Genomic DNA, 13796 nt, shown 5'->3' with positions numbered 1-13796 from the left:
GCACTGGGATGAAATGTCAGTTCTTAAGGACCACAGGAGCTTTCATGCTGACAGTGGATAAAATCCTTTCTTTTTCTCTTTTTTGGTTTTGCTTTGTTTTGGGGTTACACTACTCTTGATAGGGCTCAGGGACCATATGTGGTGTTGGGGTTTAAACCCAGTCAGCTGCCTGCAAGGAATGTACCCTGCCTACTGTTAGTACAGTAGGGCCCTAAATGTCTTTTCTAAGGTTAACATGACACTTGGGAATGACTTAATTATATCATGCCCCAAGTCGTGAAGAACTGTCCTTCTGAAGGTCTGGCCACACTGTGCTTTGTGATCTGAAAAATCAAAAGTCAAAAAATGATGAAGGTGTGTGTGTGTGTGTGTGTGTGTGTGTGTGTGTGTGTGTGTTGATGGTGGGTGGGTAAGGAGGAAGAATGTTGATGCATAGCATGCATCTTTTTATGGTTCAAGGGAAAGCTTATCATCAACACAAACTAGCAGGCATGTCCAAACTTAGCTTGGGGTGCAAGTAGAGATGCAACAGATAATAACTGCCATATGTAAGTTACAACACCCTGCACTTGACCCTGGATCTTTGGCAGTCTCTTCCTCTCTCCCTTTCCAGCATATCCGCGCCAGAGGCAATTCAACTTCCACATGTGGTTGAGAAGCAAAATTCAGGCCTTTTTACAAATCTCAGAGGTAAATGACTGGTGCCTTACCCATTAGCACTTCTTGCACGCTTGAAAAAATAAAGGAAAATAATAGAACCTATCTGAGAGTGAAGAGAAAGATTGAAGTTGATGGAACATCATCTTATTTTTTCACTTATACCTTTGATAGTTAGACTAAAAGATAGATTCAATTTTCTTGTCAGAGAATAAAATATATTATCTCTTTATGTGGGTGAATGAATCCCATGACTGGAAAGCCACAGACTTATTATCTCCATTGAAATCATGGTGACATGTCAGACTTGTCTGTTATTCAAAGGCCTCTGCAAAAGGCCCCAGAGTCATACTGACCATGAGTTCCCAGTCATGGGCTCTACTTTGTTAGCTCAACATGGAGCCTCCTTCACACCCATCTTAAGACCTGCTTTTTATTCCTAAGACTTTGATTCCCTTGGTATCTGTGTATAAGTGTGTGAGAGAATGTAAATGTGTGTAAGAGAAAGTGTGTCAGAGAGAATGTAAATGTGTGTGTGAGAGAGAATATATGAGAGAATGTGTGTGTGTGTGTGTGTGTATGTGTGTGTTGGTGATTCATCTCTTTTCAGTTTGTGTACTTGCCCAATGGTGCTCAGCTTAGCCATGCTCAGTGATTACATCCAACTTGTCCCTTTCATCCTCCATGCCCCCATCTACCCTAAGAACTTACTCATTCTTTCTTCTGGAATCATGACTGATGGCAGTCTTGCCTCTGCCATCTTGTCACTTTATTTGGATGACCTTGTAATAAATGTTAGTGCCTTAACTGGGACCCTGATACCTGGCTTGACTCTGATGAGATGTGTAGTGTAACCCCAAAACAAAGCAAAACCAAAACCATCCTCACATTCTCTTCCTATGAGGTGGCCTTTTTATCAGTGATGGAAGTTTTAAAGTCAGATTCAAACATAAATTATTCTTCTCCTTCATGCTTTTTCCTCTACCTGCAAAGCTATATTACTCTCATCCAGAAAGACTGAAATTTTTTCTGTCCCTAGATATTTGGAACTCCTCAAATGATTTCCTTGGGAGTTATGTCCAATGATGTTCTAGCTTTTGGGGGGCGCTGTTAGGGACACACTGGACCATGTTCAGTGCTTACTTTTGACTGCATTTAGGAATTATTGCTGGCAGGCTCAGGGGATCATGTGGGATATTGGGGATTGAACTTGGATCAGCCTCATGTAAGATAAATGTCCTAACCACTATACTATCTCTCCAACCTCACATACTAGCTTATTTTCTTCCTGTCTACTACTAATGAGGCTCTAGCACCATTTTGAATAAGAGCACAAGGGGGGTGCTCTCCTAGACCTTATTTGCACCCATCCCTTTTATCTTCAGCTTTCTCCTATCTAAGCACTGTACTAAGTTGGGTAGGTGGAGAAAGAGGAATTCCTTACCATGGTTCAGTAGTCTTGTTGAATAGGATAAAGGCACATTAATTGTGATCAGAAAATAATTGAGAAGAATAATTCTTTTATTTCCTTCTCAATGGTATTAGAATAGAAATACCAGAAGAGAAATGCTTGTTAGATCATAGTGGACTCAGGGGAGTTTTTGTAGGGACTCTGGTTTAACAAAAGAGAAGGAAAATAGTTGTTATGATCTTTTTCACTTATCAGCATTGTCAGTGGTCAATCATGCTTTCTTTTTAGAGATTACTTAACAATATTTTTCTTTTATTTTCCTGGAACAGATATACATTTGTGCAACCACTGATTTTTTTTGCAGTATTATACCGTAGTCCAATGCCATTTTTTTTATTTTTGTTGGTATTACTTTTTTGGTGAACACATCTAGCTGTGTCCAGATCTTACTCCTGGCTCTGTGTTCAGGGATCACTCTGGGTGGCGATCAAGGGACCAATAGGGTTCTGAGATACCAAACCAAATATCAGCTGTGTGCAAGGCAAGCAGTTTAGCTAGGGATTGTTTTTTACATGTCACTTTAATGATATTTTGTATATTAAGGATCTTTGCTATTTTGATCCTACCTATGTGTCATATCTGGAAGAAGGAAGCATCTGCAATTCTTTGCTCAGAACATGAATCTGGGGCCAGAGTGATAGTACAGTGGGTAGGGCATTTGCTTTGCATATTGTCAACCCAGGCTTGATCCCTGGCCTACCCCCCACCCACTTGCCAGGAGTGATTTCTGAGTGTAGAGTCAGGAGTAACTAACTCCTGAGTGCCTTCTGGGTGTGGCTCAGAAATGAAAGAAAAGGAAAGAAAGAAAGAGAGAAAGAAAGAAAGAAAGAAAGAGAAAGAAAGAAAGAGAAAGAAAGAAAGACAGAGAAAGAAAGAAAGAAAGAAGAAAGGAAGGAAGGAAGGAAGGAAGAAAGAAAAGAAAGAATAAAGAGAGAAAAAAGGAGAGAGAAAAAAGAAAAACAAAGAAAAGAAAGAAAGAAAGAAAGATGAAAGAAAGAGAAAAATGAATCTGACGAGGGCTGCTGGTCACGAATTTCAGTCTGGGGGCTGGAGCGATAGAACAGCAGTAAGGCACTTGCCTTGCATGCAGCCAACACAGAATGGAAACTGGTTCAAATCCCAGTATCCTATATGGTTCCCGGAGCCTACCAGGAACGACTTCTGAGTGCAGAACCAGGAGTAAACCCTGAGTAAATCCCATGTGTGACCCCTCCCCCCCCCAAAAAAAAAAAAAACAAACGAAGATAAACAGCAACAAAAAATGAATTCCAATCTGGGACAATGCATGAGGCATGTCCTATAGTGTCCTAGAAGGAATGTAGGGGTGAGAAACAGGGAGAGACAGAGAGAGAAAGAGCGAGACATAGAGACAGCGGGATGGTCAAGTGGATGGCATATCTTCTTTCTGAAAATAAAAAAAAATACATGTTCTGGGGCCGGAGCAGTGGCACAGAGTGGTAAGGCATCTGCCTTGTCCATGCTAGCCTAGGACGGACTGCGGTTAAATCCCCTAGTATCCCATATGGTCCCCCAAGCCAGGAACAATTTCTGAGCGCATAGCCAGGTGTAACCCCTGAGCGTTACTGGGTGTGGCCCCCCCCCAAAAAAAACAAAACAAAATAAAACATGTTCTATCCCAGCTAGCTGTAGCAGCACCTGTATAATAATTTGTAGTTCTTTAGAGCAGAAACTTTGACAATTATTTAATGCTGGGATCATATTTAAAATGTTAGCATTCATGAAAGTTTAATATTCACAAAGATGAATTACAGTTTCATGAAATACCATGCATATGTATTAAGTCTTAATAAAACCACATTAGTTCAGAGAAAAAACAATGGTAAAATATAAATTATTTTAAAATAGACTTAAGAGTAATTGTGGCAAAGGTAAGTTATTTGTTGGTGCTTTGGCATAGGCCCCTTAAGAAAAGCCGATTATCGGGGCCGGGCGGTGGCGCTGGAGGTAAGGTGCCTGCCTTGCCTGCGCTAGCCTTGGACGGACCGCGGTTCGATCCCCCGGTGTCCCATATGGTCCCCCAAGCCAGGAGCAACTTCTGAGCGCATAGCCAGGAGTAACCCCTGAGCGTTACATAGCCAACAATCCTAAACTCGTTGGCCAGAGTCTTGCTCTTTGGCTAATTCTCAGAGTGCCTTTGGTTGGTGATAGAGTCATGAGTACTCAGAAATTCTCTCATTTCGCACCAATTTATCCTTTTCTCCAGTGAACTTGTCTTTTTTCTTGCCTTTGAGGACAAAGCTTCCATTTTAGTATTGTCTACTGTGAAAGCAAGTCACAGGTTTCTGAGACATGTTTATGGGATAATTACTTTCCTCACACAGGGCGTCTGAGAGGACTTCTTGGTCAAGTTGATCTTTCTCAAAAGTCTATGTAAGTAGAATTCTCAGGGATGAGAATTACTTTCTGGTAATTCTACAAAAAAAGATAATAAATTATCACCAGGAGTTTTAATTACTGGTGGAAATGGTGCGGCTCTCACAGCACTTGGCAACCAGGCACCAGCTAGGGAGAGACTCACAGATGAGGCTGAGAGGGGAGAGGAGAAGGTGATTCCTCATTCTCTCCCCACTGGGAGGAAAGAAGAGGGGAAATGGCTTTGGTTCTGAATCTCCAGTAGCTGCTACTCAGATGCTATGACCTTGGCCCCTTTCTTGGCTGAAAGGCTACACAGAGCTCCTGCCTATTCTATGAAGTGACAGGGAAATTATCCTTGATCCAGGAGACCTCCTTACTCCCCTCTCCCTCTAGAGATTATCAGACAGGAATCAATGAAAAAAAATCACTTAAAGATTTCACCAACTCGTGACTGAGTACCCTCTAATTAAATTTGTGTGTGATTTCTTTTTGTTTAAACCTTTGGACCACACCCGGCAGTGCTCAGTTACCCTCAGATCAGTGCTCAGGACTCACTGCCAATGTTGCCAGGGACCAAACTCAGGGCTTGCATATGCAAAGCATAGAAATACTTCAGTCCTTAAATTATTTTCTGGCCCCACAGTGTAAGATCCCTAACAATGATAGAATCCATCTGATTCGTAGAGCAACTGAACTCTGTGGTGAACTTTAGTACTAGCTTTGCTTTACTTTGCTTCCTAGGGGTAGGGTGGAGGGAGTGGAACAAAGAACCAAAGGTTGTATTCGAGTGGGAGCAGAATAGAGACTAAGCAAGGGTAACAAACAGCCTTGTCTGATAGGAGCACTCAGCCTGCTTGGTCTAGGAACCTCTCATCTAAGAACCCTGGTATTTTGCTGAGAAGTTTATAACTCGTTTCCCATGGCATCCAAGCATTAGGATAAAAATAATAACTAGCACTAAACACATCTTAAATAGTTTCAACTTTCTCCTTAATTGGTTTCCCCAACCCCATTGAAATAGGATTGTTTCTAAAAAACACATTTGACTGACAAAGATTCTTTAGTCTCCTATTCTGCTGGGAAGCTTTTTGTGATTCGTGATGGAGAGAGAGTTCATTTGAAGAGAACAAAGAATTAGCCTACAGGAGATTCTCAGTTCTGTGCAAACATCCTTGGCACAGTAGTGATAACCTTGTGGGAGAGGATGCTCCACATGAGAACCACTGGCCTAAAGTGTTCACAAAAATGAATTCCTCATTTCCCTTCTCCCTTCCTGTCACTCTTGCATGGCATCATGATTATATCCTGTGCTTGAGTCAAGAGAACCATGTGGCAATTCATGCCTCCAGACTAGCCCATGGAAAGAGAATGGGATTTCGAGTCATAAAAACAAAGACCCAAACCCTCCTGCTGTGCTGAAGTGAATTGCCTGGCCCCTAAGAGATTTCTTAGAATAGGAGAAATTTAGTAACTGAAGACTCTTCGAGGGGAATTGCTGTTTTCCTACCAAAGACTCTCAGGGATATTCCCTGTGGAAAGAGTTACCTTTGACGTGTCACATGGATCTCAGAACTGGGTCAGGAGCTCTGTGATTATTTTACTTTCTTGGGGGCAGCAGAATATGTTCCCCTAGTGCATGCATGTCTGGACAACGGTTTAATAGCTGGCAAAATAGCTTGTGGGACACTTAATAACTGAAAATGAAAATATTCTCATTCTCATTGGTGGGGTGAGGGGGAAATTCACAGTGTGTCTCCCACACAAGATCATTCTTTCACCTACTGAAAAGGGAAAGTCCTTTGGGGCTGCTCTTTCCTAAGGGGGATGGGTGGCATTTGCTGGCACAGTGTGGCATTACAGAAAGAGGACAAGAGGAAAAGAAAATGTACAGTTATGTAAATGCTACACTTAAATATGTAGGCTGGCCTGTCCCCCACTCCCATACTCTCATTTTTCGGGGGGGAGAGTTTTAGGTCTCTCCCCTCTTTGAATTGCTCTCTGGACTCATAAGAAACTGTTTGGGGATGGAAGAGACAGAAGGCTAAACTCAGGCTTTATAAGCTGCAATTTCCTCCTCAGCATGGAATGGTCCCCTGATCCTCCAAGGGAGTTTTTCCCCAAGCACAGAGCAAGGAGAAGGGGGGAGTTTTTGAACAGTAGAATATGGTGTCCAAACCCAAATCAAAAATAAGAAAAAAAGCTTTCCGGCCCTTTAGCACCTTTATCTTGGTTGTGCTGAGGCAGTGATGGGTAGTGACATACTAAGGGCAGCCCTTATCCACAAGAGATGGGCACAGCTGCTGTGAGCATGGGAAGTGATAGGCATCCCGGCCTCTCTCCTGAGGGCTTCCAGGAGATTTAGTACTGCCCACTGTACTCACTCTAATTTTTTTTTTTTTGGTTTTTAGGTCACACCCAGCAGCGCTCAGGGGTTACTCTTGGCTCTATGCTCAGAAATCGCTCCTGCCAGGCTCAGGAGATCATATGGGATGCTGGGATTGGAACCACTGTCCTTCTGCATGCAAGGCAAACGCCCCACCTCCATGCTATCTCTCCGGCCCCTCTCACTCTAATTTTTCCCACAAGACCTATCCTTTGACACACTTTTAGAAACTGTTGACCATTGGAAAATGGGCATAAAGATGGTAGGGATTTGTGACTCTTGGATTGGTCACTCAGTGCTTAGATCAGGGTCTGGCACATGGTGGACCCTTTGTAAATACTTTTTGATAGGGCATGTTTTTTAAACCACAGAAAGAATAGCCAGCCACTGTATGTTATTTTATTTATATATTTTTTGGCTTTTGGGCCACATCTGGTGATGGTCAGGGGTTACTCATGGCTATGCGCTCAGAAACAGGCCACTGTATGTTAAAGCTTCCATATACTCTGACTTCTATGGTGTTTGACAAGCTGCTTACCTTCTCTAGGCCTTTGTTTCTTTATTCAAATGGAATGAATTGAATACCTACTCTGGGGCATTGCTTTATGAGGATCAGCAAGGCAGGCCTCAATGTGAATGACTACACTTTTACTTTTAGAGTTTTGTAAAGCAGCTGCACTGTCAGAGATGCTAATAGAAGTTCTGGAGCTCATTAAAGCATTTAAGAATCAAGGATTCTGAGAGACTGGAATTGGGAGCAGCCATGCTGAAGAGCCAAGTTTACAGAACTCAAATGGAACACTCAGAGGTACTACCATAGAGCCTTGGGGCCAAGGCTGTCTCCTATTTGGGTTTCAGCAACTCTTTCTAGATTACATCTCTAGATAAAAGAGTTTTATGACTCATATTTCTTTTATAATAATTCTACTTTTTCTGGCTTTGGATCTGATTTTGCCCATCTATCTATCTATTACTAATCAATTAACCTTGCACTTGACCCATGAACCATGATAGCACCTTAAGTATTTTTAGATGATTTGAACTTTGTCTATTTTAAACTCTATATTGACATTATTAAAAAGTAAAAACATCTTTAGACTAATACCAAGAGGATGATATCTGTTGTGCAAATGATCCCAGAGGAAGTTTCCACTTGCTAAGCCATATAAGATAACGTGGCTGCCCTTTGGCAGGCGGGAATTCAGAAACTTCAGGGTCTGCATGACCTTCGAGTAAAATTTCTCAGGAGTTGTCATTTTCCTGCTGGAAAAGGAGTGGAAAATATCTTGGTAAATTATCAGAAATAGATTAGATACAAGGTACTCTCCTCTTTCCCCCAAAGTGTGTTAGTTTTTGCTGCTAGTTGCCAAATATTTCTTGCTTCCTGACTGTATTATGGTTACCCTTGTGACTGATATGGTCAGTGAGTTAAAAGCAGAAGTAATGTGTGCCATGTTTGGTGATATGAGAGCCTCTAAAATGCTCCTTTTCTTTGTCTTTATTGCTTTTTGCAACGCCCTAGATAGCAGATGCTTCAGAAAATGATTCTAGAGACAGAGTCGTGTGGCAGTGATGATGATTCACTTCTCTGTGAGTGAGAATGACAGTCGCTTTTGCACAATAAGATACACCTGACCATAAGATGCACATAGTTTTAGACGAGGAAAACAAGAAAAAATATTCTAAAGCAAATGGTGTGCTAAAATATCTAATAAGCGTAATGTGAGACTCCATCAGGAGATGGCAGCTGGGAACAACCAGCCTGCGAGGCCTAAGTATATTTACAATATACTGGTCCACAGCTGGTTAAATACATTTACCTAATTCTATTTTTTTACATTAGTAAATAAAAAACATTTTTAAAATACTTTTTCATTACTATGAAAAAAGAGTTGCAACAGCGATCAGTCTTAAATAAAAGCTCTATATGTGATGGTGAAAGTGCTCGTACAATGTAGAATGTCTGCACAATAAAGGGGGAACACTGTGAATATCAAATGATTAATATATGTTTTCCTCTTCTGCACTCAGGCTTCAGCTCCAGGCAGTATTTGCTCCATAAGATGCATATTTCCCCCCATCTATTGGCGGGGGAAAGTGTGTCTTATGGTACAAAAATATAGTAATTGTAAAAAATATATCTTTATTTAAGCACCATGATTACAAACATGGTAGTTGGGTTTTAGTTATAAAAAAGAACACTTCCCTTCACCAGTGCAACATTCCCAAATTCAATGCTCCCAACACCGCCCCCCCACCCCTTGATTGTATTTGAGACAGGCATCTATTTCTCTCACTCACTACCATTGTCATGATAGTTGTCAGTGTAGTTATTTCTCTAATTGCACTACCACTCTTTGTGGTAAATTTCATATCATGGCTGGTCCTTCCAGCCTCATCTCGATTGTCTCTGGGTACAATATTGTCTCTTCTTAAAATCCATAGATGAGTGAGACTATTCTGTGTCTATCTCTCTCCCTCTAACTTATTTCACTCAGCATAATAATTTCCATGAGCTCCATGTTAGGAAAATTTTATTACTTTTTCTGATGGCTATATAGTATTCCATTGTGTAAATGTATCACAGTTTTTTTTTTTTTAGCAACTCATCTGTTGTTGGGCATGTGGGTTGTTTCCAGATTCTGGCTACTGTAAATAGTACTGCAATGAATATGGGTGCGTAGAAGGCATTTTTTTTTTTTTTTTTGGTTTTTGGGCCACACCTGGCTGTGCTCAGGGCTTACTCCTGGCTATTTGCTCAGAAATAGCTCCTGGCAGGCACAGGGGACCATATGGGATGCCGGGATTCCAACCAACCACCTTAGGTCCTATATCGGCTGCTTGCAAGGCAAACACTCTGTGCTATCTCTCCGGCCCCAGAAGGCATTTTTTTTTTGTTTTTGTTTTTGGGCCACACCCGGCGATGCTCAGGGGTTACTCCTGGCTGTCTGCTCAGAAATAGCTCCTGGCAGGCACGGGGGACCATAGGGGACAACCGGGATTCGAACCAACCACCTTTTGTCCTGGATCGGCTGCTTGCAAGGCAAACGCCACTGTGCTATCTCTCCGGGCCCTCCAGAAGGCATTTTTATGGTGTGTTTTTGTGCTGCTAGGGTATATCCCTAGAACTGATATAGTTGGATCATATGGGAGTTCAAATTTCAGTGTTTTGAGCAGACTCCACATTGTTTTCCATAAAGGCTGAACTAGACAGCATTCCCACCAGCAGTGAGTAAGAGTTCCTTTTTCTCCACATCCCTGCCAGCACTGCTTGTTCTCATTCTTTGTGATTTGTGCCAGTTTCTGTGGTGTGAGATAGTACCTCATTGTTGTTTTAATTTCATCTCCCTGATGATTAGTGACATGGAGAATTTTTTCATGTGTCTTTTGGCCATTTGTATTTCTTCTTTGAGGAAGTGTCTGTTCATTTTTTTTCTCCCCATTTTTGATGGGGTTTTGGTAAGTGTTTTATACTACTCAAATTTTAGGTTAGTCTCTGAGGCATAACCACCTTATCTGAGTTGATCCATATAAGCATGCTACCAAAGAAGTCTAGCATCACTTATTTAAAAATGTTTGACAATGAAATATGCAAGTAGAAAAGATGGATCTTTTCAGCTGTGGTCACAACTGAGCATAATGTTTCCTGGCACCATAAAAAGACCTTGGGATTCGATAATGAGCATGTATGGAGCCTGTAGTTGCTCCCATGAAGTATGCTTCAAGGGTGGAGAAATCCTGTATTTCTTAGGCCAAGGGAATTTCCTTTCTAATTTTCCCAATACTTACTGGGCCTAGGCAAAAACAAAAACAAAAACAAAAACAAAAACAGACAAACAAAAAAATCTTGCCACACCAGCTCCCTTTCTTTTTTTTTTTTTTTTGGTTATATTTAAGGTACATAGTGATGGTGGATTAGGGCAATTCCATCACCAGTGTTGACCTCCCTTCACCCCTGTTCCCAGCATGCCTCCCATCCCTCCACCTTAGCCCCCTGGACTGCTAGTGGAATAGGTCTCTTTTGTATATAGCTTGTTGTGGTTTGGGTCTCTTGATTCTGTTGACATGAACTTTGGGTTGGGTATTTAGGTCTAATCATTTGTTATTTCCACTCAATGCTCATGAGCTGGTCATTCAGGAGAACATGAATGGGTCAAGAGGAAATTGTACTACATGAAATAAGTTGGAAAACGACTAGTGCTGTGTGATTTTACATATATGTGGAATTCCAAAACAAAAACAAAAGAGGGGCTGGAGAGATAGCATGGAGATAAGGCATTTGCCTTACATGCAGAAGGACAGTGGTTTGAATCCTGGCATCCCATATGGTCCCCCAAGCCTGCCAGGAGCGATTTCTGAGCAAGAGCCAGGAGTAATCCCTGAGCGCTGCCGGGTGTGACCCCCAAAATAAAAAACCAAAAAAAAAAAAAAAAGAAGAAAAGAAATTGAGAAAGAGACAATTACATGTATTCAAACGTTTTCCTAGATTATGAATTGAAAGACCTCACATTGTTAAAATGATCATTCTACCATAAGCATTATGAAGATTCAATGCAATACTTATCAAAATTCCAATGCCATTCTTTTGAAAGTTACTAAAATTCCTATGGAACTACAAGGACAATCAAAACTCAAAAATAAGATCATCATGTTCTGTGACCTCACATTACAACTATAATAATCAAAGCAATATGATATTGAAATAAAAATAGAAATGCGTTAGATTATACCCTGACTTTATCCAAAATAAAGGCATTTCCCAGCTTCCTCTTTCCTTTTTCATTCATCTCTTTCACATGTAAAAGTTCACCTAGATTATATTATCTTGATTTGTACTTTTGTCTCTCACTGGATCCTCCCCATTCTGGTTGAGATATGAGCTAGTAAATGAAGATAAATTTTGATTTGGCAGGCTCGAGATCATGAAGTGAGAAGCCACCCAACTCCATGATTCTCTCCCTCATGACCATCTTGTTTTTTTTGTTTTTTGTTTTTGTGTTTTTTTTTGTTTGTTTTTGGGTCACACCTGGCGATGCTCAGGGGTTACTCCTGGCTGTCTGCTCAGAAATAGCTCCTGGGGGACCATATGGGACACCGGGATTCGAACCAACCACCTTTGGTCCTGGATCAGCTGCTTGCAAGGCAAACGCCGCTGTGCTATCTCTCTGGGCCCATGACCATCTTGTTTTATTAACTTGCACTGTGATCCTGTTTTAGACTTACTCATCTGGGGTTGGAAATATGGTGTATGGATCTATTTTACAATGCATAGCAATAGAATAGAATTGCAAGCCCCAATATAAATCCTTACATCTGTAGACAGTTAATTTTTGGCAATATATCCAAGAAAATAGAGAAAGGAAAGTCTTCAATTCATGGCATTGGGAAAACTGAATAGTTATATGCAAAAGAATAAAGTTACACCACTCTCTTCTACTGTGCAGAAAAATTAACTCAAATTATATTAAAGATGTGGATATCAAACTAGAACTAATGAAATGCACTGAAGAAAACACAGACAATACACTTCAAGATAAATGAGTGATATCTTCAGTAATATCTTCCAGGATTTGATTTCAATGGCAAGAGAAACACAAGTGAAAACAATCACATCAAACTAAAGTCCTTCTGCATAGCAAAACAAACTATCATTAAAAGAAAGAGGCATCCCACTGAGTGGGAGTGAATTTTTACACAACAAGCATCTGACAAAGGATTAATATCCAAGTTATAAAGGCTTTCACAAAACACAATAGGAAACACTGGGAGCAAAAAATGCAAGAACTGCTGTTGAAGAAAAATTTTATCTAGAAAGATATACAGATAGCCAATAGGCACATATGGAAAATGCTTATAATCTGGGGCCAAAGTAATAGCACAACGGGTAGGGCATGTATATTGCACAAGGCTTACTTGGGTTTGGACCCCCATATCCCATATAGTTGCCAGAGCACTGAACAAGAGTGATTCCCATGTGCATAGCCAAGAGGGGCCCCTGAAAAAAATGAAAATGCTAATTAACACTTAGTTGGGAAATAAAGAGCAAAATATGAAATTTTGGTTCAGAAATAAGATGTGTGTGTATGTGTGTGTGCGCGCGCGCGTGTGTGTGTGTCTGTGTGTGTGTGTGTATCTGTGTGTGTGTGTGTGTGTGTGTGTGTGTGTAGGGGCTGGGTGGTAAGAGACAGACACAGAGAAAAAACAGAATATTACCATTATACTGGAAAAATTCAACAACTTCTTGAATTGTTCCTTTCTTAGTAACTAACGAGTATAAATTTCCACAGGGTTTGAAAATTAGTACCTTAGCTATTCGGGGGGAAAGGTAATTAGGGCCTTTGGCTTGAGTTGCATGGGCACAGAAGTCTCAAAGAATCTGTTTGTGAAGGGGATTTTGGTTGCCTTGTGAATTACTTACACCAAGAGAACCTACCCATAGTAACTAGCGAGCACTGTGAGGTTGGAGTAAGACAGCAGGGGTGAAATGAAAGCAAGCTGGATGCCTGTACTTTGTCGTCTGTCATTAGTAGAGCTAGCTTACATTCCCTGTTAACTCTGTGTGTGTGTGTGTGTGTGTGTGTGTGTGTGTGTGTGTGTGTGTGTGACCACACATACGCAGGGCATGCAAACTTACTGCTGAGCCACATCCATAGCCCATATTAACTTTTGCTTTGGTACTTTGGGTGTTTTTCCTGCTGATACAATAGCAATTTGGCACAAAGCGATTATGCTTAGCTTAAGCAGTCTAACCACAGGATATCAAGATGAGTTAAGATAGAGCCAAGTCTCCAAAGCTCTCTATTTAATGATTTTGGGGGAAGGGTGTTAGAGACACAACCCTGAAGACAAATAAAGAAATTCAACTAATTTGTACTTATGGAAGAGCAACCTACAAATCAGGCAAACATA

General features: G+C 41.0%; 1 protein-coding gene across 1 annotated transcript in view; it reads right to left on the bottom strand.

The window, feature by feature from the left end:
* AOAH (acyloxyacyl hydrolase) overlaps positions 1 to 13796 on the bottom strand; it is a 280216-nt gene that overhangs the window by 18001 nt on the left and 248419 nt on the right. Inside the window, exon 16 of the mRNA XM_049781733.1 lies at positions 7993 to 8150. Coding sequence (XP_049637690.1) covers positions 7993 to 8150 — 158 coding nt within the window. The remainder of the gene's footprint in view (positions 1 to 7992; positions 8151 to 13796) is intronic.

This window comes from Suncus etruscus, chromosome 10 (genome assembly GCF_024139225.1).
Source record: "Suncus etruscus isolate mSunEtr1 chromosome 10, mSunEtr1.pri.cur, whole genome shotgun sequence".
In the NCBI taxonomy this organism is placed as follows: domain Eukaryota; kingdom Metazoa; phylum Chordata; class Mammalia; order Eulipotyphla; family Soricidae; genus Suncus; species Suncus etruscus.
The sequence above is the reverse complement of the archived record's forward strand: the minus strand, read 5'-3'. Positions and strand labels throughout refer to the sequence as shown.